This window comes from Carcharodon carcharias, chromosome 15, assembly GCF_017639515.1.
Source record: "Carcharodon carcharias isolate sCarCar2 chromosome 15, sCarCar2.pri, whole genome shotgun sequence".
Lineage (NCBI taxonomy): Eukaryota > Metazoa > Chordata > Chondrichthyes > Lamniformes > Lamnidae > Carcharodon > Carcharodon carcharias.
Window position 1 is genome coordinate 58001461 of NC_054481.1, and position 24662 is coordinate 58026122.

The 24662-nt window shown below is 43.4% G+C and overlaps 2 protein-coding genes across 2 annotated transcripts in view; both read left to right on the forward strand.

The window, feature by feature from the left end:
* LOC121288020 (delphilin-like) overlaps window positions 1-1291 on the forward strand; it is an 87301-nt gene extending 86010 nt beyond the window's left edge. Inside the window, exon 18 of the mRNA XM_041206236.1 lies at window positions 1270-1291. The gene's annotated coding sequence lies outside the window, so the exon portion shown is untranslated. The remainder of the gene's footprint in view (window positions 1-1269) is intronic.
* A 1603-nt stretch (window positions 1292-2894) lies between these two features.
* Window positions 2895-24662, forward strand: part of slc5a11 (solute carrier family 5 member 11) — a 53987-nt gene continuing 32219 nt past the window's right edge. Inside the window, exons 1-7 of the mRNA XM_041206237.1 lie at window positions 2895-2924; window positions 3017-3121; window positions 4381-4440; window positions 6155-6259; window positions 9859-9964; window positions 10181-10261; window positions 21965-22170. Coding sequence (XP_041062171.1) covers window positions 2910-2924; window positions 3017-3121; window positions 4381-4440; window positions 6155-6259; window positions 9859-9964; window positions 10181-10261; window positions 21965-22170 — 678 coding nt within the window. The 5' untranslated portion in view covers window positions 2895-2909. The remainder of the gene's footprint in view (window positions 2925-3016; window positions 3122-4380; window positions 4441-6154; window positions 6260-9858; window positions 9965-10180; window positions 10262-21964; window positions 22171-24662) is intronic.

Sequence of the window (24662 nt, forward strand, 5' to 3'; positions counted from 1 at the left end):
GCTCTGTGTAAGCAAAATCATCTCATGCTGATGTTATTGTCTATAGGAATAATCCTTGTTACACACCTTCAACAAGAATGTCATATTGGTGTGGTACAAGTGACCTTCGGTGATTGGTTTTTAAGTCACTTCGGCACCAAGTGTAGAGGGGGTTTCTCTCCGTATCATTGGTGTTAGATTTAACCTAGAAAACTTTGCAGAGAGTGTTTTACCCAGTCTGTCATCCATGCCACACCTGATCTGTAAGTGTTTGCTTAATGATGATACTGGGCAAGTAAAGTGAAAAGTAGTCTCCAACACTGCCTTATGTTCACATTGAGAATGCAACATTTCATGCTTGAACTACATTAAAGCCAAGTCAATGAGGACTCTTGAGCTGCAACTTTCCAAGGCCCCAAACTCACTCGTGAAGGATCAGCTACAGCGGGCAACCTGCTGGATAATTGTGGATGCTCCATCCAGCTTTTCATTGACAGGCATTAATGGATGGAAAATTGCAAACAATAAGCTTCCCTTTGTCAGCCAGATCTCATTAGTTGAGAATTCCACCTTTACTTCTGATAAAAATAGTGTGATGATCAATTGATGAATGAAGCAGCAACATCCTCATATATCTCGTAGCTTATGGCTGATTGGTGGCGTTGTCAGAGGCCTAGGAGCAAGTAGTTGGCATTTGTGAAACTGAAGGGGGATATTAATCACAGAGGGGAGGAGAACACTACAGAATACTAGGCTGCTGGGTGATAAGGAGAAAGCTGTTAAAGAACTCCAAGGTTCAGTTGAGTTTTATGCTTTTTGTTGCTCCGTTGCGCATAGATTAACATCAGATAAATATATTTGACTTAAACTTTAACCCAACGTGAATTTATTCATTTACTTAACAACACCTTAGGTTGGAATTTGATCTTTCAGCGTTATAGAAAGAGCTCATTTTCTTCTGAGCCCTATTAGGAGAGCAGCTCCCGCTGGTACTGGAAGATTACCTGTGGCTGCCTGTTCCCATGATAGCCCCTCACACACGAATGCTGAGAAAGTGTACCTCAGTATCAAGGTAATGTGCATCTAAAGGTAAACAGTTACACTTGAAAGCCAGGTAAGATGCATTAAACAGGGTCTACCCACTCAAGCTCTCTAAGATAAAACTGTCAGATTATAGATATAACTTTAAGGCACCTTTTTGATATTTGCTAACAGGAAATTATGATCATTTCATTTTTCCAATTATGAAATCTCATTTGGTTCTCTTTCTTGAAAATAATCTCATCAAAGCCTGAGATATGGAAAAGAAGACAAAGAACTCTTTCGCCATGGAGAAGACAACGGACACTCCAGCCAGCATGTTGGACCCTGCCCAACTTCCAATAGCACAAACACTGGACGTGGCTGATATTGTGGTCCTGGTCATGTATTTAGTATTTGTCTTGGCAGTAGGACTCTGGGTAAGGGCTCTGTTCATTAGAAGTCAAGTACCTTGGTGTGGGGAATGGTGATGGATGAGATGATGGATAGGAGTTGTGCAATTTCTGCTACACAGTAAAATGTCTGTTGCACAACCTAACTGTAAGGATGCTGGTCTGGATGTGCCATGTTTGCACCAGAAATATGCAGAGTAGGCACCAAAGCTAATTTTGTGCATGGCCAGCTATTTGTAGCTTGCAGGTCCTGTTAACTGCCTCTCTTACTCCCAGCTAAACAGGCGTTTTGATTCTTGGCTGTCTGTGGAAACGTGGCTTAACTACTCCTTTTGACCTCCATTACTAAGACTTCCAGTGCACATCTGAAAACTCAGGAGCCCCCTCTCTGATCAATTGCCCCATTTACAGTCCTCTGCCTTCCACCAAAGCCTTCTGTGACTGTTCCAACAGCTCCAGTAGGAGTTCCCCTTTAAGAAGGTCAGACAGCTTTTAAGAAGTGGAAGCCCGCTGTGCGATATGCTTACGTCACATGCACTGGGCCCCTTACTGAGCATTCACCCAGTCAGCAGTACATTTTGCACCTTAGCTATATGCTACAATGGGGTTGATGAGCAGGCAGCATGTAGTCTGTGTACTATTTGTTTCAACAGGACCAAGTAAGGGATAATCATGCATTGTGATCCTTGTGCCCAATTGGGGCTAATGGAATTTTTTCCTCAGAGTATGAAAGCAAGGGAGTTATACTAAACCTTTAGAAAAACTGAACTGGCCCATTGTGTTCAATTCTGGGCATCACCCATTTTAGGAAGGATATCAAGGCATTCAGACGGTATAGAAGGGTGTTACTAGAATGGTACTAGGGATGAGGGGATTTCAGATATATGGAGAGTTGAAAAAGCTGGGATTGTTCTCATTAGAGCAAAGAAGGTTAAGGGGTGATTTGATTGAAGTTTTCAAAATCATGAGGGGTTTTGACAAAGTAAATAAGGAGAAGACAGGGTTGACAGCCAGAGAACACAGGTTGAAGTTAAAAGAAGGCAAAAGAACTTGAGCCAACATAAGGAAACTAAATTTTTTTTATATCTGGAATGCACTGCGTGAAAGGGTGATGGAATCAGATTCAGTAGTAACTTTCAAAATGGAATTGGATAATAATACAGGGTTTTGGGTAAAGAGCAGGGGAGTGAGACTAATCGGAGAGTCAGCACAGGCCTGTAGACAAGGAAAAATCTTCTGTATGAAAATGGCAGGAATGGATTGTCCTCCAACTCTCTTTCAGGATATGGCACAACAAAGAATCCAGGTGGACTACTGCACCCACCTGGAAAGCCAGTCCTGGATCAGGGAGAAAGGCGTTGATCATCATGTTGATGTGTGACCTTACAATCGCTAGAACCAAGTTATCTTGGATTAAGAATTATGCATTGTTTCTGTCAGTCTATGTACAGGACAAAGCGGAACACTGTCAAAGGCTACTTTCTAGCTGGGAAGGACATGGTATGGTGGCCGGTGAGTATTTTGGCTCATGATCTCATTTGTTGGCTGTAGACTATAGAATTTGACACTTCCTGTTCTGAGACTCTTTCACTCTTCTCCATTAGATTGGAGCATCGCTGTTTGCCAGCAACGTGGGAAGTGGTCATTTCATTGGATTGGCTGGCACAGGAGCAGCCTCTGGGATTGCAGTCAGTGCGTATGAGTTCAATGTGAGCTCTTTTAAAACACTTGTTTTGTCATATGAGTCAGTATAGAAAGGTTACCTATTTATAAAGGCTTTCTCCTCCCACCCCAGGTTGTTTTATGGCAGTATGACTGCCCAACTGTTTGAGATTAGGAACACTGTCATAGAATGATGCAAAGCTGCCAACAGTGTAAAAGAGAGCAATTGTGTGATAGTTATCGAAAGACCTTTGCAGCAAAGTATTTCTGTACCTAATCTATTCCCATTCTCACTCCTAAACTATTAGATTTTTTGTAAATTACAGGTTTATGTGACAAAGGGTCCCAAATAACTTAAAACCTCCTACAACAATGCTAGTAAAAAGAGTTGGCACAGGCATGATAGGCCAAATTGCTTCCTTCTGCATGGTATAATTCTATGATTCTTTGAGCAGTAGAAGAGGACATCATATACTTTTACAGTCCAACCTTTTATATGCCCTTGACACGCATATATTGAGCGAACACTGGGATTAGTCATACTTGTATCACAAGGAATAACAAAATCTGAATAACAAAGTGATCGCCAAAATTAATATTCCAATTAGGCAAGAGATTCGCTCAACCTCAGAACTGAGCCATCTGGGCAGAGGAATAGTAAATACAGTGCGAGTAGATGAAGGACCTGAGTCTAATCATCTAATATAACTCTGACCATTTACATTCTACATTTCAGGTCTAGTCTGGTGTTACATTAAATATTCAAATCATCTTTGTCTGTGTTTACACTTATCACATGGGTCCTGTTGTTTGTCAGACATTTGCCCGTTTCCTTTTTAAAGCAATTGATGAATATAACTAATTTTTGACACATGTTCAACACTATGCGGGAAAGAAATTTCTGATTTTCAGAGAGTTCACAAAATAATTATTGACCATTCAGCCAAGAGTCCTACTGTCCAGCATTTCTGCATCAAATTCTTCCTCAAATGGTTCCAAACTTATTGAGTATGGTCATTATATTGGCCTGTTCTCAATCTAGCTATTCAATGTCCAATAACTTCCTCAAATTGATTGTTAACGTTTCACAGAACTCAAGAGTTTCACTCAGTATCCTGGGGTAAATGCCATTCCTTCCTTGGGTTTGTGTTGCTGGGCTGAGTGGGGAGTTTATTAGGGTTATTCACTTGGATGGGGGTTGTCACTGGGGTGAAGGTTACTGTTGTCTGAAGGGGTAAGACCATAACACTCAGAATCTTCTTGCTCCAGCTCTACTGTAGTAATTTCTCTACTTTTCCTTTTCTAGGGAATGTTTATTCTGATCTTGCTGGCATGGTTTTTTCTTCCCATCTACATTGCAGCCGAGGTAAATTTTTTCAACAACAAACTGTTCACTTCATTCACTGGAAATTTTCCTATTCCCACATTTATTGATCCCTGCTGGGCTCGTCCTGGCAGAAAGAGAGTGAGTTAACCAGGTGTTACAATCCTCCTGATTTAGGAGATTTTATTTGAGTGAGAAACCTTCTGTTGACATTTTGCTCTGTTTACTGGGGATCAGTCCCATTAGCACGGAATATGTATGCAGTCGCCAGGAGGTTAGGCAGGAAATCCCTTTCTTGGGAATTCCCTCCCAATTGGCACAGGAGGTAATCTACTGCCAGGCTAAGGCAGGTCTGAAATGTGTAGGAGTATAGGAATTGCTGGACAAAAAAAGGCCAAGGACCAATTAATTTGCCTTCCACCATCCAATCAATGTCAGTAAAGAACTTGCATTGTTATAGGGCATTTCACAATTTCAGGACCTCCCAAATACATTACAGCCAACTTAGTACTTTTTTTGAAGTACTGTCACTGTTGTAGGACAAGCAACAGCCAATGTGCGCAGAACAGAGTCCAACAAACAACAATGAACAAATATTTTTTAAATGATGTTGGTTGAGGGATAAATATTGGCCAGGCCATCAGGAAGAATTCTCTTGCACATCTTTGAAATACTGCTATGGCAACTTTTACATTCACCTGTGAGGGATGACAAGGTCTTGGTTTAATGGTTCATTTGAATGACACGGGCTGGAAGGTAGTGGCAGGGGGTGGGGGGGCGGGGGGGGCGCCATAAAATGGTGAGAGAAAGCAGGGTTAGCATGCCTTTCATCTTCCCACTACCATGCCATCTTGCCAGCAATGGAGAAGGTGGTGGAGCAGCCTCCCACCCAGAGGGCAATTGAATCACTTAAGTGGCCAATTAAGGACCTCTTTGTGCTGCCATTGGCATTTTAACAATGGTGGGGGTCCTCAGTCACATGAGGAAACTGCCAGGTATACTCTGGCGGCCTTCCAGTCAACGTTGCAGGTCCCCTCCTATTTGGGCACTCTTTGGCCCATGGAGGGTACTCCAATAGCAATAGCCACCCCTTACGGCAATGGTGCCGCCTACCCTCACCCTATTCCCCCCCACCCCCTCACCGGAGCTTGCCTGACTGGTCCCAGTGTCCCCAAATGGGCACAGTCCATCCATTGCATCCTTTTCACACACGTGCTGCCAGCTAGAGTACTGTGTGCAGTTCTGGGCTATCCATAAGAGGGACAACCACCCCAATGGCTGCTGACAAAATGCAGACCTGGGTCCCACAGACTAGGGTCACCCCCTGCTTTTGGGCCCATCGGTGGGATCCCTACTACAATGATTAAATCTAGCCCAGCATCTGACAGTGTAGCCCTCCTTAGTGTTGCACTGGACAGTCAGCCTACTATTGTGCTCAAGCCCCTAGAGTGTGGCTTGAATCCACGCCTTCAGACTCCAAGCCAGAGCGCTACCCATGAGCTGTAACTGATGCAATATCTAATTACTCCTTATCATGGCTGGCCTGAGCTGTTGTGGCTTCCTGTTACTCTCATGTATGGTCCATTTCAATTTTCCCATCCTCTGGTTGGGCGTGTGACTCATTTTTGCTGCACCAATCCCTCATTTTCGAAATATTCGAAAAAAATTACAAAAAGCCTAATTTCATTCTGATTTCCATATAATTTTCTCCATTCGTTCAGTGTTACATATGGATGAACATATTCTCTCTCTGCAGGTCACCACTATGCCCGAATATTTACTAAAACGATTTGGAGGACAAAGAATTCGGCTCTTTATTGCAACTCTTTATTTGTTCATCTATATATTCACAAAGATATCAGTAAGTATGCAATTTTGCAAAGACCAACTTGAAGACTGTGTAAGAACACATCCAAGAGAGGAAAGCAGAATATTGCTAAATCTAGAGGACATACATGTATGATTAGCAAGCACAAACTGAATGAATGTAACTCAAAATGATTAGGAGTGAAATGAGGAGGGAAAACCGCACATATTCCTCTTGGAGTTTCCAATATTGAGAAACAGATTAAAGGAGCAAAGAGAAATGTGTAAATGAGTGAAACAAAATTGAACAGTGTTGCTTGCATATTAAAGGTATTGTGATAGGATGGGTGCATGAGATTAGAACTACCACATGTGTGAAGAATAAGCACTATGTGGGTGGCAACCCTTGTATATAAGGATTAAAGATGGTAGCATGGTGGTAATGTCACTTGACCATGGCAGTTGGTGGACTTTAAATTCAATTAATTAATAAATCTGGAATTAAGCTAGCCCCAGTAATGGTGCCCATGAAACTATTGTTGATTATCGTGAAACAACCATCTGGTTCACTAAGGCCTTTTAGGGAAAGAAATCTACTGTCCTTACCTGCATATGACTCCAGACACACAACAACGTGAATGACTCTTAACTGCCCTTTGAAATGGCCTAGCGAACTACTCAGTTGTAACAGCCTGTTACAAAGTTAAAAAATGAACGAAACTGTGTGGACCACCTTGCATCGGCCTAGGCTTTGGAAGTGACAATGGCACCCTGAGTCCTGTTGATCCTGCAAAGTCCTGCTTACTAACAAGTGGGGGCTTGTGCCAAGATTTGCAAAGCTGTCTCACAGACTAGTCAAGCAACAGCCTGACATAGTCAGACTCACGGAATCATACCTTACAATGTCCCAGACGCCACCATCACAATCCCTGTGTATGACCTATCCCCCTAGCAGGGCGGTCCCACCAGAGATGGTGGCACAGTAGCATACAGTCAGGAGGGAGTTGCCCTGGGAGACATCAACATTGATTCTGAACCCTATGAAATCAAATAGGGGCAAGGAAGCCTCCTATTGGTTACCATCTACCACCCCCCTCAGCTGTTAAATCAACATTCCTCTATGTTGAACACCAACTGAAAGAAACAGCGTGATTAGCAAGAACACAGAATGTACTCTGGGTGGGGGACTTGTCCATCACCAAGAGTGGCTCAGTAGTATCACTACTGACTGAGCTGGCTGAGTCCTGAAGAACACGGATGGTAGACTGGGCCTGAGGTAGGTAGTGAGGGACCCAAGAGGGAAAAACTTACTTGACCTCGTCCTCACCAATCTACCTGTCACAGATACACCTGTCCATGACAGTATTGGTAGGAGTGACCACCACACAGTCCTTGAGGGGACAAAAGCCCATCTTTACATTGAGGATACTCTCTGTCATATTGTGTGACACTATCACCGTGCTGAATGGAATAGATTTAAAACAGATCTGGCAACTCAAAACTGGCATCCATGAGATACTGTGGGCTGTCAGCAGCAGCAGAATTTTATTCAACCACAATCTGTAACCTCATGGCCCGGTATATCCCTCACTCTACTATTACCACCAAGCTGAAAGTTCAACCCTGATTCAATGAAAAATGCAGGAAAACTTTCAAGAGCAGCACCAGGCATACTTAAAAATGAGGTGTCAACCTGGTGAAGCTACAACACAGGATACTTGCATGTCAAACAGCTGAAGCAGCATGCGATAGATAGAGCTAAAAGATCCCCCAAACAACGGATCAGATCAAAGCTCTGAAGTGCTTTCATATCCAGTCATGAGTGGTGGTGGACAATTAAAGAACTAACTGGAGGAGGATGCTCCACAAGTATCCCCACCTTCAATGATGGGGGAGCCCAGCACAGCAGTGCAAAAGACGAGGCTAAAGCATTTGCAACCATCTTCAGCCAGAAGTGCCAAATGGGTAATCCATCTCGGCCTCCTCCTGAGGTCCCCAGCATCACAAATGCCAGTCTTCAGCTATTTTGGTTCACTCCACATGCTATTAAGAAATGGCTGAAGGGAATAGGCCCTCACAACATTCTGGCAGTAATACTGAAGATTTGTGCTCCAGAGCTAGCTGCAGCCCAGCCAAGCTGGTCCAGCACAGCAACAACATTGGCATTGACATCTATCCGACATTGTGGAAAATTGCCCAGGTATGTCCTGTCCACAAATAGCAGGACAAATCCAATCTGGCCAATTACAGTGACATCAATCTACTCTTGATTGACAACAAGGTGATGGACAGGGTCATTGACAGTGCTATCAAGTAGTACTTACACAGCAATAACCTGTTCGCTGACGCTCAGTTTGGGTTCCGCGAGGGCCACTCGGCTCCTGACTTCATTACAGCCTTGGTCCAAACACAGGCAAAGGAGCTGAACCCAAGAGGTGAGGTGAGAGTGACTACCCTTAACATCAAGGCAGCATTGGACCAAGTGTGACATCAAGGAACCCTAGCAAACCTAAAGTCAATGGGAATCGGGGGAATGTTCTAACATAGTCATATCAAGCACAAAAGAAAGATGACTGTGGTTATTGTAGGCCAATCATCTCAATCCGAAGATATTGTTGCAGAAATTCCTCAGGGTAGTTACGTAGCCCAACCATCTTTAGCTGCTTGACCAATGACCCTTCCTGCATCGTTAGGTCAAAAGTGGGGATCTTTGCTGATGATTGCAAGATGTTCAGTACCATTTGATTCAGATACTGAAGCAGACCATGTCCATATCTAGCAAGACTTACATTCAGGCTGGGGAATGAAAAGTGGCAAGTAACATGTGCACTACACAAATACCAGGCAAAGACCATCTCCAACAAGAGAATCTAACCATCTCCCCTGGACATTCAACAGCATTACCAATGCTGAATCCCCCACTATCAACATCCTGGGGGCTACCATTGACCAGAAACTGAACTGGACCAGTCATATAAATACTGTGGCTACAAGAGCAGGTCAGAGGCTGGGAATTCTGTGGCAAGCAACTTACCGCCTGACTCCCCAAAGCCTGTCCACCATCTACATGGCGCCAGTCAGGAATGTGATGAAATACTCTCTACTTCCCTGGATGAGTGCGGCTTCAACAACACTCAAGATGATTGAGGACAAAATTTCTTTGTCCAACTATCCAGGAAAAAGCAAACCTTTTGATTGGCACCCTATCCACTACCTTAAACACACAGTCCCTCCACCACTGACAAACAGTGACAGCAGTGTGTACCATATACAAGATGCACTGCAGCAACTTGCTAAAGTTCCTTCGACAGCGCCTTCCAAACCTGAGACCTCTATCACCTAGAAGGACAAGGGCAGCTGTTACTGGGTCAAAATCCTGGAACTACCTTCCTAACAGCACTGTGGGTGTACCTACATCACATGGACTGCAGTGATTCAAGAAGGCAGCTCACCACCACCTTTTCAAGGGCAATTAGGAATGGGCAATAAACGCTGACCTAGCCAATGACACCTACATCCCATGAACAAATAAAAAAAACCCCTCTGCCTGCACCCAGCAGCCTAAGTAACTGAGTTGGTGGGATTTGAGCTCAGCTGTGGGGTTCGGTGATATATTGCTGAGTAATGTATCTTGTGGTAATGTATTGTGCATAGGTTGATATCTATGCTGGAGCTGTCTTCATTCAACAAGCTCTTCGCTGGGATTTGTACATTGCAGTGATTGGATTATTGGCGATCACCACTCTCTACACTGTTGGAGGTAGGTTTAGAAAACTGAACATTCTTCCCATGTGAAGGGTAATTACATTCAGCCATAATATCTCACACAGATTCTGCATTAGAAATTCTCATCTCCCTCCTGCTTCCAGTTAAGCCTACACCATTAGCAATGCATTCATTCTTTTTTGTTGTGAAAAAAAGGGTGACGTTTGTCCCAACTGACTACAACTTAGTTTTGTTTTATCTTATGTTTTAGGTGGGCTGGCGGCTGTAATATATACCGATGCGCTACAGACAGTGGTCATGCTGACTGGAGCTCTAATTCTAATGGGATATGGTAAGTGCACTTGAGTTCAGTTTTACCAATGTTAAAACTTGCACCAATTATGAATCAAAACTAACTCTCACTTTGCTGTTGGACATGCATAAAGAGGGTTGATACTGTAGTATAAGGCTCTGGCGCATATAGGGTTAACGCGGGACTGAGTACAGTACCGCCCATAAGAAGGAGGTCAGTCTAGTGTTGGACAGAGCCTTATGCACAAGCAAGCATGGAGAAGCTCCTAGCTTGAACCTTTTACTGTATATGTACATATTCCTTGTAGTTGATATATATATATATATATATATATATAGTTAACATACTTAAAACTACGAAGACTTCATTAAGACCTACCAGATGGTATCTAACACCCCATAACCTTTAGCAGTGAATGGAAAAACACAAAACCTCGCAAAAAATGCAGAGAAAAACTAAAATCCTACACGACTAAAGAAAAATTCAAAGAAGAAAAACTCGAGAAGCAGACACACATAGGAAAACCACCAGGAAAATGCTCCAAAGAAAGGCTTGGAAGCTGAAGGTAGAAATTTAAAATACCTCACTCCAGCAGAAGACTCCATAGGATCTCTTGGAAGTCCATAAGAACAGAAGAACAGAAGAAATAGGAGCAGGAGAAGGCCATTCATCCCCTCAAGCCTGCCCCTCCTTTCAATAAGATCATGGCTGGCCTGCCCCAGGCCTCAACTCCTCTCTCGTGCCAGCTCCTCATTGCCCTCAACTCCCCAATATTTCAAAAATCTATCTACTTCCTCTTTAAATACTTTCAGTGATCTAGTCTTCACAACTCTCTGGGGCAGAGAATCCCAGACATTCACTACCCTCTGAGAGAAGAAATTCTTTCGCATCTCAATTTTAAATAAGTGTCCCCTTACTCTGTAACTATGTCCCCTAGACTGAGATTCCCCCACTAGTGGAAACATGTTCTCAACATCTAACCTGTCAAGCCCCATTAGAATCTTTACATTTCAATAAGATCACCCCTCATTCTTCTGAACTTTAATGAATAAAAGTTCTAGCCATTCTTGATAAGTCAGCCCCTTCATCCCCAGAATCAGCCTAGCAAATCTCTTTTGAACTGCCTCCAATGTCAGTATATCCTTTCTAAAATACAGGGACCAAAACTTCACACAGTACTCCAGGTGCGGCCTCACCAACACCCTGTGTAGTTGTAACAAGACTTCCCTATTTTTAAACTCCAACAACCTAGCAATATAGGCCAAAATTCCATTTGCCTTCTTACTTACTTGCTGAACCCGCATAACATTTTGTGTTTCATGCACAAGAACACCCAGATCTTTCTGTGCTGCGCTTTTTTGGAATCTTTCTCCATTTAAATAATAGTCTGCCTTTTGATTCTTCCTACCAAAGTGCATCACCTCACACTTTCCTACATTATACTCCATCTGCCAAGGTTTTGCCCAGTCGCTTAACCTATCTATATCCCCTTGCAGATTCCTTATGTCCTCATCACAACATGCCCTCCCACCTATTTTTGTATCATCAGCAAATTTGGGTACATTACACTCTTCCCCCTCCTCCAAGTCATTAATATAAATAGTAAATAATTGAGGCCCTAGGACTGATCCTTGTGGCATTCCACTAGTTATGTCTTTCCAACCTGAAAAAGACCCATTAATCTCAACTCTCTGTCTTCTGTGTGTTAACCAATCCTCAAACCATGCTAATACATTACCCCCAATCTTGTGAGCTCCTATCTTGTGCAGTAACCTTTTATGTGGCACCTAATTGGATGCCTTCTGGAAATCCAAATACACTACATCTACCGGTTCACCTTTATCCCCTATTTGTTATATCCTCAAAGAACTCTAGCAAATTTGTCAAACATGATTTCCCTTTCACCAAACCATATTGACTCTGTTTGATTGTGTTAAGCTTTTCCAAATGTCCTGCTATTTCTTCTTTAATAATGGACTCTGGCTGACTGGCTTATAATTTCCTCCTTTTTGTCTCCCTCCCTTCTTGAACAGGGGCATAACATTAACGATTTTCTAATTCACTGGGACCCTCCTAGAATCCAGTGAGTTCTGGAAAATTTCGACCACTGCCTCCACTATCTCTGCTGCCACTTCCTTTAAAATCCTTGGATGCAGGCCTTCAGATCCTGGCGACTTGTCTGCCTTTAGTCCCATTAGTTTGTCAAATACTTTGTTCCATGTGATGGAGACTGTTACAAGATCTTTCCTCCCATTAGCTCCTTGCTTATCTGATATATTTGGGGTGTTTATAGTGTCCTCTGCCGTGAAGACTGATGCAAAATGTTGGTTTAAATTTTCCCTGTTCTCCATTATCAATTCTCTAGTCGCATCCTCCAAGGGTCCCATGCTCACTTTAGCTACACCCTTTTTATATACCCATAGAAGCTTTTGCTGTTTATTTTTATATTTCTCGCCAATTTACTTTCACAATCAATTTTCTTCCTCTTTATTAGCTTTTTAGTCATCTGCTGCTGGTTCATAAAAAATTCCCAATCCTCTGGCCTACCACTAGTTTTTGCACTTTCTATGCCTCAGTTTTTGATTGGATACTCTTCTTGACTACATTTGTTAACCACGGGTGGTTCATCCTTCTCATCGAATGCTTCTTTTTGACCGGGATAAATTTTTGCTGAGCGTTATGAAATATCTGCTTAAATGTCTGCCACTGCTCACCTACTGACCTTCCCCTTATTTCCTAGCTCGCTTTAGACAACTCTTTCTTCATACCTCTGTAATTGCCCTTACTTAAGTTGAGGACACTGGTTTGAGACCTGAGTTGCTCACCCTCAAACTGAATTTGAAATTCTACCATGTTGTGATTGCTAACCCCTAGAGGATTTTTAACCACAATATCTCATATTAATCCCACCTCATTACACATTACTAGATCTAAAATAGCCTGTTCCCGGGTAGTTTCTGCAACATATTGCTCCAAGAAATAATCCCTGATGATCTCTACAAATTTGTCTTCCATGTTACCCCTGCCAATCTGATTTGTCTAGTCAATATGCAGATTAAAATCACCCATGACAATTGTACCGTCCTTCTTACATGCCTCCATTATTTCCCGATTTATACTTTATCCTACAGTGAGGCAACTCTTCGGGGGGTTTATAGACGACTTCCACCCGTGACTTCTTCCCCTTCCTATTCCTTATTTCTACCCAAACTGATTCCACATCATGATCTATTGTACCTAAATCACTGCTCACCACTGCACTGATACCTTCCTTTATTAATAAAGCTACCCCACCTTATTTTCCTTTTTGCCTATTTTTCTGGAATGTTGAATACCCTTGAATATTGAGTTCCCAGTCTTGGTCACCCTGCAACCACAGTGCTGTGGTCAATTTGCTCATCCTCCTTGCACACTGTGTCCTCGTCCACACCAGGAGCAAGAACCTCGTATCTGTTGAACAAGGGCACTGGCTGAGGCACCTCCAAAACTAAATTCTGGATCCCAATACCTGCCTCACTCACAGTCACACCCTCCTGTCCCTGACCATGGTGTCCAGGTAATTCTCCCCCTCCCTGATGTGTCGCAGTTAGGACTCCAGTTCATCAACTCTGAGCCGAAATTCCTCGAGCGGCCACTTGCTGCAGATGTGGTCACCATGGATCTTAGGGGCATCCACCGGCTCCCACATACTACAGCTGCAACACATCACCTGCCCAGCCATCTCTATTCTATTTAATTAATTAATTTGGGTGTTAAATATTTTTAAAGTGAATTTCTTAACTGTGCTCTTCAGCTGTAATAATGTCTTCACTTGGCCAATCAAAAGAGACACAGAAGAGATGCCCACCAATCACCTACTTGTTTTCCTTTGATGTCACACTTCAGCTCTGACAGGTAGAAACAGGTTCTCCTCTAGCATTCTCCTCTAGTTGCTGCTAACTGCCTGTCCCATGGTCCTCCTCTCACACTCTCCTCTAGTTGCTGCTGACTGTCTGTCCTATGGTCCTCCTCTCACACTCTCCTCCAATTCAATGCACTCTAGTCCAGCTTCAATTCCCAGAGTGCAGAGTCAGCAGACCTAGGAGGGGTGAGTTAGAGCATTTAAGTTCCAGGATACAGGAAGTCCTGATAAACTTTTAAATAGTTCAGTGGTCAGAAATTGTCATTTCAAAACTGTCTGAAAATCCAGATTCCTGCATCGGCACCTGAATATGTGACATTTGAGCTCATTCCGAGAAGGGACAAAAAAATTAATGAATTCGGATGAAGTGTAACTAAAGAATCAGCTTTAAAGACCAGCAAATGCCAGGATTCAATGCTTTTGCAACCCTTAAGTACAGCACTGAAACAGAGAAGTCTGCAGCCAGACGATCCAAGTAGCCTTGGTATAAAATTTTTTGGAGGCTGAGCGCTAGCGTCATTGCAGCATGAGTCTTCCAAAACTTCCATAAGTGTTGGGTAAACCCTTTGTCTTCGAATGAATGGTAGCACCATTTTAATTTCAGCAACTTCTTAAAGCTGAATGTACACTTTAAAATGTTTTAACCATGGATCAAAAATCCAACTTACCAGATCAGTTTGGACTCATCCAAGAGTCAAACCTGAGTTAGTTATAGCTCGTTAAATTAACAAGTGGGCTGTTGAGTTGAGTGGTCAGGTGATGCCCGAGGATGTTTTTCCTTTGAGTTTTCATCCTTACAAATAGGCAGAGATGCCAGAATCAAGGTGCCATGTGGGACACCAGGTGCCCTGAGGAAGAGAATTTTTAAACTACTGGAGTACATCAGGTCCAAGCAGAAAGTTAGAAAAAGTCTAGATTAAAACCTTTTTATACTGATTTGGTGAATTTACTGATGAAATAATCCTAATGCAGTGCATTGATGAATCCCCAATCAGCTTTGATGAGATAATAAGAGCCTTTGACAAATATTTTAATCTTCAAATTATGGAGCACGCAGAGCTTAAAAAGAAGCACAGAAAACCCCCAGTGAAGTACCGAAAGGGCAAAAAACAATACTCGAGTAAACTACATGAGTGCACCAGAAAGGTAGGCAACTTGCCAGAAGTCTCACAAATATATATTTTTGGAAATCTTAGCTCATTACCTGAACTGCAACAGCAGGTGATAGTGAGGAATAAGCAGCTGCCTATGAATGAGGGAAAGCTATCTGACGGAATCCAAAATAAACAAACGCTACAAGAGGAAAATGAAATAAGGTTGGAAAATGTTCATATCAGAACTGAACAGGAAGATTTGAAACTCAAGATTCAAGTTTAGCATATACCCTTGAAAACAGATGAGACACTAAAATTGTCAATGAACCAAACTGTTCAAGATCTGAACAAAAAAAATTTTGAGGTGTCAGAGGTACAAGAGACTACAGAGCTGAAGTAAATGGTTGGACATTTGGAAGAAGACTTTGAAAAACATTACATTTCCAAGGAGATATATGAAGAGATGAAAATCAAGAACCTAGAATGGCAAGAAAAAGTAGAAGTTCTCACAAAAGAGCATGAGGAGTCTCAAAAACAATTAGCAGAAGCACATTACAGAATACGAGCTTGAACAACAGCACAGAGGAATTATACTCTACCAAGGGAAAACTGATCAGTGTAGGGAATCAACTTTTACGTCCGGAAGATGCATTTGATAAGGAAATCGAGAACTAATGAGAATACTGGAATGATGCTCAGAAGAAGTAGAACACATGAAAGAGGATTTGAAACACTTCAATGCTTGAAGATTTGTTTGCTGCCATACCTTGGTGGTTCCAAAATCATGCCCATGACTGGAAGTCAGATTCCTCTGGGCCCGTAGAGTGGTGTGTCTGTTCCTGAAGCCAAAGGTATTTTAGCCATGGATCTTCATCTGACAAGACTGTTATACTTGCGCTTGTGTCTAATTTAAAATTTGTTAAGTGGGCTTTGACTGAAATGTCTGCATTCCAAAATGAGAAACCAAGATCTTTGACCTCGCCTAAGAAGCATGGTTGTGTGTGTTTGGGTGTTTTTCAGTCCATTGCGGAGTTTTACTTGGAGCTTGTGTACTTGGACACTGCCTTTGCCCCTTTTTACACGGCGTGCTTGGCCAGTTCCCTGGGCAGCAGCAGGCGCACGGTGGTTTGGATCTCCTGGGAGCTGATGGTGCTGTGCTTGTTGTAGTGGGCCAGGTGAGAAGCCTTACTCACGATGTGCTCGAAAATATCGTTCACGAACAAGTTCATGATGCTCATGGCCTTGAAGGAGATGCAGGTGTCGGGGTGAACCTGCTTCATCACTTTGTGGACTCAACATTCAACATTGTGGATGACCTTTGGACCTTCTGTGTGTTTCAGAATTTTTTGCCCTGCACAGTTTCCCGTAGTGTCCAATCATGTTTCACTGAGAGAATTGGGCTGAAGTTACAGGACACTGATCTCACCTAAGAGGCGCCTAGCTCCACAGCTTTGGCATGGAGGCTTTGCTGGGTGGTTCAGGTTTGCTTTCCCTGGCCTGGAGTATCCCTGTCTCTTTGTTGCTTAACTAGCTGAACTGTGGGTTGGCCTCTAAACCACGATTTACACTCTCCCCTTAAAATGGTCCTGCACTGCTCAAGGAGTTCTGACTGTCTAACTATCTGGAATCACAGAATTTTAACGGCACAGGAGGCGGCCATTCAGCCCATCGTGTCTCTCCAATTGAGTATTATGACCTAGTGCCATTGCCCTGCCTTTTCCCCATACCCCTGCATTGTTTCTATTCAAATAATCATCTAATGCCCTCTTGAATGCCTCGATTGAACCCACCTCCACCACACTTCCAGGTAGTACATTCCAGACCCAAACCACTTGTTGTGTGAAAAAGTTTTTTCTCATGTCACAGTTGCTTCTCTTGCAAATCACTTCAAATTTGTGCCATCTTGTTCTTGATCATTTTATCAGCTGTGGGAACAGCTTCTCCCTACCTACTCTGTCTAGCCCCGTCATGATTTTGAATATCTCTATCAAATCTCCTCTTAGCCACTCCAAGGAGAACAGACCAATCTCTCCAACCTATCCTCATAGCTGAATTTTCTCATGCCTGGAACCATTCTTGTAAACCTCTTCTGCTCTATCCCCAATGTGTTCACATCCTTCCTATAATTTGGCACCCAGAACTGTACACGATACTCCAGTTGAGGTCCAACAAGTGTCTTACATAAATTCCCTGCTCTTGTGCTCTGTGTCCCTATTAATGAAGCCCAGGATACTATGTGCCTTCTGAACTGCTCTCTCCACCTGTCCTGCCACCTTCAATGATCGATGCACATATACACCTGGGTCTTTCTGCTCCTGCACCCCCTTCAAAATTTTCACCCCTTATTTTATATTGTCTGTCCATATTCTTCCAAAATGCATCACCTCACACATCTCTGCATTGAACTTCATCTGCCATCTATCTGCCCATTCCACCAACTTGTCTATGTCCCCTTGAATTTCCACACCATCCTCCTTGCAGTTCACAACACTCCCAAGTTTCATATCATCCACAAACTTTGAAATTGTTCCCTGCACACCATATATATTGCCTTTTCCAGGGTTATATCTTCCTTCGGTTGCAGGAGGTCAGAGAATGTGGCATCCATTGCTCCTAGCACTATTCTGTCTCTGATGAGTTCCAATTTTAAATCTCTGCACTTTATTGCTTCTTAGATTATAATAAATGACCGATGATTTTAGTGTTTCTTTGAATTTTGCAGATAAATCATCAATTCCCTGTCTTGCAATAATGTCATCCGCAATTGGGCTCAATGAGTAAAGCTTCAAAGCTACATATGTTCATACATAGGGCCCCGTTCGTTGGAGAAGAAAGAACATGTACACACGTTTAGCTGAAACAGGCACAACAAAATAAATAACAGCCATTTGCTGGTTCACTTCTCAGAGCAATGCTTTGACCAATCAGAGGCAGCTTTGCTTGGTTTAAATTTCAAACAATGGTTGGCAGTTAACTGTCAGTCACCATCAACTGGTGCATTCTCCATGGCAATATCTCTACAAATCAGAGCCCACTTGCCAACCAATCAGCACTCTTTTCTCATTTAGTACAAATTGTTGTTCCCCTTGCACTTGATATTTTTGCGAATTATCCTGATGCGTACAAGATAAAAAGCTTTGACAAAAGATGTAGCTTTTTTCAGCAATATACAGTAAAAGGTACTAGCTAAGAGCTGTCCCTATGCTTAGATGTGAACATGGCTCTGTACAACACCACACTGATCCTGGGTGCAGGTCATGTACTCTCTTACATCACTGTGTGGGCAGTACTGTACTCAGTCCCACATTAACCTTATATGTTTCAGACTCTTTTATACTACAGAACCCTTCAATGTATATACGTGGATAGTTCTTGTAGTTAATAACTTCATAAAGTTAACCGACTTAAGACTATGAAAACTTCATTAAGAACTACTGAACAGTATTCAACAGCCTACAACAGATACCAATCACATGGTGATGGTTGATACCAATCACAAAGGGCCAATACCCATCACATTATTAGATCCAATATTCAAGAAATGTGGGAATCAACTCTATAAATGCAGTTTTGTCACTGGGCTTGTTCTGCCCCGAGTCACCGCTTGACTCTGGTCAGTATGAGGTCTCTAATCTCACTTTCAACCATTAAGTTCACTGATTCCTCACTCTCAGTGGGAAGAGTGGGGTAGGGCTGCATTGAAAGCAGCAATTCTGCAAACCACACTTCCTTTGTACAAAGGTTCAGTAAATTTACTTTTAAATCTCATAATGATTATGGATATTTTCCAGGAGAAATTCTGCTTGTAAAGATAGCGTTTGCTTCTTTGGAAGGTGTGGTTATACTGGGCACAGTATCCTCTTTAAAGCCCAAATGGCTCAGTAGGTAGCGTTCCTACTTCTGAGCGGGAAGATCCCAGGCTCAAGTCCCACTCCATGACTTGCTAACTATGGAAGGAGCGTTCCTGTGGCAGGTTATTAATCAACCTGCAAAATCCTCCAAACATGATGCACCATTCTCTGAGCGTGAAAATACGTACAACAAAGTAACCTGTTATAGGGAGAGCTGGGCAATTCACACTATCACTTCTCATCATTTTGCTAGTAGTGTGACTAGGGTGTTAAATTTGTTAGAATGGTACGAGTAATGTTTTCAACAACTCAAATGTATCCTGGAAACTGATAAATTCAGAGATTTCACTTTGTTCCTGAAGTGTCTCCAACCTCATTGGCTCATGCCTCCTCACTCTTGAAACATGTAACTGGGGATTCAAACCAGTAATGCCTCACACACTCAGCTCCCAGTGCACTCCAATGGGTGGATGTTGCTCAGAGGCCTAGTATGTTGTTATGGTCTGGATGGGAGGAGTGTGCTAATTATCAAGCCCTACTACTCCTCAGGCCGTACCATTGTTTTAAATAAAAACAAAAAAACTGCGGATGCTGGAAATCCAAAACAAAAACAAAAACAGAATTACCTGGAAAAACTCAGCAGGTCTGGCAGCATCGGCGGAGAAGAAAAGAGTTGACACCCTGGTCCAATCCTCCATCACCCCCTACTCCTCAACCCCCTCCTATGGCACCACCCCATGCCCACGCAAAAGATGAAACACCTGCCCCTTCACTTCCTCTCTCCTCACCGTCCAAGGACCCAAACACTCCTTTCAAGTGAAGCAGCATTTCACTTGCATTTCCCCCAACTTAGTCTACTGCATTCGTTGCTCCCAATGTGGTCTCCTCTACATTGGAGAGACCAAACGTAAACTGTGCGACCGCTTTGCCGAACACCTGCGGTCTGTCCGCAAGAATGACCCAAACCTCCCTGTCGCTTGCCATTTCAACACTCCACCCTGCTCTCTTGCCCACATGTCTGTCCTTGGCCTGCTGCATTGTTCCAGTGAAGCCCAACGCAAACTGGAGGAACAACACCTCATCTTCCGACTAGGCACTTTACAGCCTTCCGGACTGAATATTGAATTCAACAACTTTAGGTCGTGAGCTCCCCCTCCCCCATCCCCACCCCCTTTCTGTCTCCCCCTTCCTTTTTATTTCCAATAAATTATAAAGATTTTCCTTTTCCCAACTATTTCCATTTTTTTTTAAAAAAAAATTTTTTTTTTAATTTTTTAAAAAGCTTTTATGCTCTCCCCACCCTCACTAGAGCTATACCTTGAGTGCCCTACCATCCATTCTTAATTAGCACATTCGTTTAGATAATATCACCAACTTTAACTTTAACACCTATGTGTTCTTTTGTACTATTGTTGTTGACATCTTTTGATGATCTGCTTCTATCACTGCTTGTTTGTCCCTACAACCACACCCCCACTCCACTTCTCTGTCTCTCTCTCTCTCCGCCCCCCCACACACACACCTTAAACCAGCTTGTATTTCAACTCTTTCTTGGACTCGAAATCAAGTTCTAGCGAAGGGTCATGAGGACTCGAAACGTCAAGTCTTTTCTTCTCCGCCGATGCTGCCAGACCTGCTGAGTTTTTCCAGGTAATTCCAGGTAATGTTTTTGTTTCCATTGTTTTAAATGTTTTATTTTCCCACCAATTGTTTACCTATACTTCTCGTACCCAGAAGAAAAGAGACTTTGACCAGGCTTCTTTCAAAAACTCAGAATGATTAATTTATTTTAAAACAAAACTTCTTTTAACAAATTGCAAATACTGGTTAATACACAATTGTAATCAGGAAGTATAATTATTTATCTCTTCCTAAAGAAATCCCCCAGAGCACACACAGACACACACACAGACAAACAAAGGACAACCAGGTCAAGTCTCTCTGCAGAGATGGGTTTTGGAGGATGGGCATTATAAAATAAAGGATAAAGTCTGCAGGGTCTCGACGCTGTCAACCTGGAATTCTCTCGTGTGAAGATGGGCCACTGGTCCCAGTGGATGCCTGGATGTTCTTACCACTGGTCTCAGCTTTTCAGGTCCAAAAGCAGACTGGTTACACTCAGATAAGGGTTCTCTGACTAGAAGTTGACAGCCACATACAATTTTAGGCAAGGTAGAGAGAGAGGGAGCCAATCAAGGTAGCCTTCTTTCCTCAACTTATCCTCCAACAAGACTGCCTTCCAAACAAGCAGGATCACAACTTATGTTTTTTCCCTCTCTCCCATGTGATTGCCTTTTTTGTCTCCCATCTTTTCATTAAGCGAAGGGCTTTGCAGTTCAAACAAACAAATAATTCCTTCTCAAGTACCATATAGGTCAGGTGATTGCTTGGAAGAGACCTGCTTGTCAGTTCCAAAGTGAACTTATGACCTTTAAAAAAAAATCCCTGGTTGGCATCCAGATATCCAGGCCATGTCAAATCCTTCTATTTTGTAAAATAAAACTTCTGTCTCGAGAGATATGATTCTAACAATGTCTTCAGAGGAAGCAAATAGAAACAACCAACAACTTCTCTTGAGCTTCTCCTGGCAGTGAGCTCAAAATAACTCATAATGGAATATAACCAATTAGCTGAGGGCAAGAAGAAATCCTTTTAAAAAAAATGAGATAAAAGGAAATAGAAGATGCCTTTTACACGAAAGGATAATCTTCCTTTTTATTTTGCAAAGATTGTGTCTTCAAAATAATCCTAAAGGCATATTAATTTTTAAAAATGTGGCATGAAATATTTATTTGTACAGTATTATTTGACTTCTGGAACACAGATTCAGTGTTTAATTGACTGGATGGATGCGTATGTTTCTGCTAGATCAATAAAACAAGTCTCTGCTCTACAGCTTTCATTAAAGTTGAAGGTTACTCAGGCCTTCAGGAACTGTACTTCCATGCTATTCCAAGCATTCGTGACCTCAACACAACTTGTGGCCTCCCAAGAAATGATGCTTTTCACATATTTCGGAATCCTGCGACCTCTGACTTTCCTTGGCCAGGTGTATTGATTGGAATGACCATCCCTTCTATCTGGTATTGGTGCACAGATCAGGTACCATCCTTTAGTTAATATTAGTCATGGTGCATCATACTTTAGACTTTTTTTCTGAGTTTTTAAAACAAAGCTTGAATTTCCTTGTTTCTACTTCCTGCCTTTTCCACGCTTGAATATATGATTGGTTCAGTTGTTAGCAAGGTAGAGAATTCACTACATTTCTAAATCTCCTCTCAGCAGCACAAAGTAGCTGGGGGAAAAAATTAGTATGCAGTGGGCCAAGACTAATTTCTCAGTCAGTGGGCAGAATCTTCCATTCCAGAGTGTAAGAAATTAGAGTATCCTCCGCTGGGGGTTGGGCGGGGGGTGGGGGTAGAGTGTGGGAGGAGACACACATGATCTTGTGCTGGCCAGCTTATTAGATGTGCATGTGTGAGAAGCACAGTGGGGGTGGGCAGAAAGTCGCCGTCCCTGCCTTTATCTCAGGGGTCCAAAGTCCAGGCATCATATTTAAAGGGCATCTGGACAGCCATTCACTCACTGCAAGCCAGGAACATTGCTGTTACTGTCTTTATCTCACTTGCCTGAAGCAGTGACATTGCAGAGTAGACAACGTGTGGCCTCACGGTTCAGCGATTCCTCCCTGCATGTTCTCCTCCAGGCCATCCAGGAGAAGGAGGAGGTCCAGGGTGGCAACAGGAGGCTCTCCCATCTAACCAAGGTGACCTGAACGTAGGTCTCAGTGGAGGTTAGCGCCCTTGGGGCCCAAAAAAGAACCTAGCTCGAGTGCCAAACAAGGACGAAGGAGCTGCAACACTCCACCAGAATAAGTGGCACCAGCTACCCACTCAAGGGCATCAGTGTAAGTCTGCGACTGCAGGGGGAGGCCAGACAGGAGTTTGGGTTGCAGGACTCGTGCTCTCCATCTTCTATCAGGTGCAGAACTTCATGCTTGTTAATCACTTACTGAAGAGGACTCAGGAGCTGGCATTGGCATGTGTGTTCCTAAACTGCTCATGGACCCATTGGGATGACACTCAATCCTTCTGTCTGTCTACAGTAGAAAAACACCCTGAACAAGAGGTAGCAATCCCAGACCTGCAGCGAACTGCCAGATATACTGATCTTCATCCCATTCGAGCTGGAGGAGGACACGAAACTAGCTGGGGAGGACTGGAACTTTGCCTGTGGCGATAGCGTGTTAGGACTTTCAGAGGAAGCCAGTAAGGATGCCTCCAGCCTGTAGTTGTCAGATGCACCTAGCAGAGTGAGACATTGTTTAGATAAGGGATTTTGCATAAGCATCAGCTAAATCTTGCTCTTCGCCACTCCAGGTACCAGCAAACAGGCCAAGGTTAAGAAGAGAAGGCAGCCCACCCCCAGCTCCACCTCCAACTCCGAGGATGATGACTTAGAATCCTCAAAGGATGCACCGTTCACCTGCACTCTCCACCAGCGTAGAGACTTTCCCTTCACTGGGTATGCATTCTAGAGTAGGCACACGATCACAATTTAGTGGGCACATCACAGACACAGTCTACAGCTGGTGGAGTGACAGCCAAGGTCTCTGACATTTGGAGGACTGCTGGAGATCGGGCCACCACTGAGACCTGTTGGAGATGCAGAGACATGCAGGGGAACATCAGGCAGAGGTGCCAGAGGCTATTCAGTCTGGAATGAAGGCTGGAAGAGTCCTGCCAAGTTCTGTCTGCTGCTGTGGCTCTGGCATGTGAACAGTTGGCTGCCTCCATGGAGAGGGTGATAGCCACCTTAGAGACACAGGTCTGCAGAACACTCAGTGGCTGCCAGATACACGCCCGGACCCACACTCCATCGTTTGGGTCAAAGTTGCAGTGCAGCAGTGGTGGACAGGGCATCTCAACCTCCCTCCAGATGCCTCTTCTCCTGACGGAGTCAGCGAGGTACCATCATGCACCAACAATGAGATGGAGTGCCCAACCAGGCACTTCAGGGGCTTCATCTCAAGACAGTCCAGGGGTGCCTTACTGCTCAAACTCCCCTCTGCCAGTGACCTCATTGCCTCCAGCAGGTCAGGCCGAGGAGGGTGCATCTGCACAGGGGACCCTTAGCAGTCTAGGGCCCTCTAGGCCTCAGACCACCACAGGACACTTGCCCACAGTCAGCGGCTGTCTCCACCTCAGCTAAGGTTGTTGGGGCTGCACCTAGGCCTAGGGGTAGAAAAAGAAGGTAAAGAAGTTTTGAAGACACATAGGTGGCAAGGGTGTCCAATAACTGTAAAGACTTTTCACGCTTGTAAATATATGTTCTCTTGCTCTGAGAATCCAGGAAACTACCAAACATTTTGCTGCTAGGTGCTTAAATGGTCATGGGCACTTAAGGGGGTGGAACTTGGTCCCCTGTCAGATTCCTATTAGGTCTTACATTTGAGACACTTGTCTCACATTATCAGCATTGTGATCACTGAATATATCGCCATGAGGATGCTTAAGTATCGGCCAATCTTAATATGCGGTCTACGCACCCATCATGCAATGCATCAATTGCAGCTCACCAGGTTCTGAGCTCTC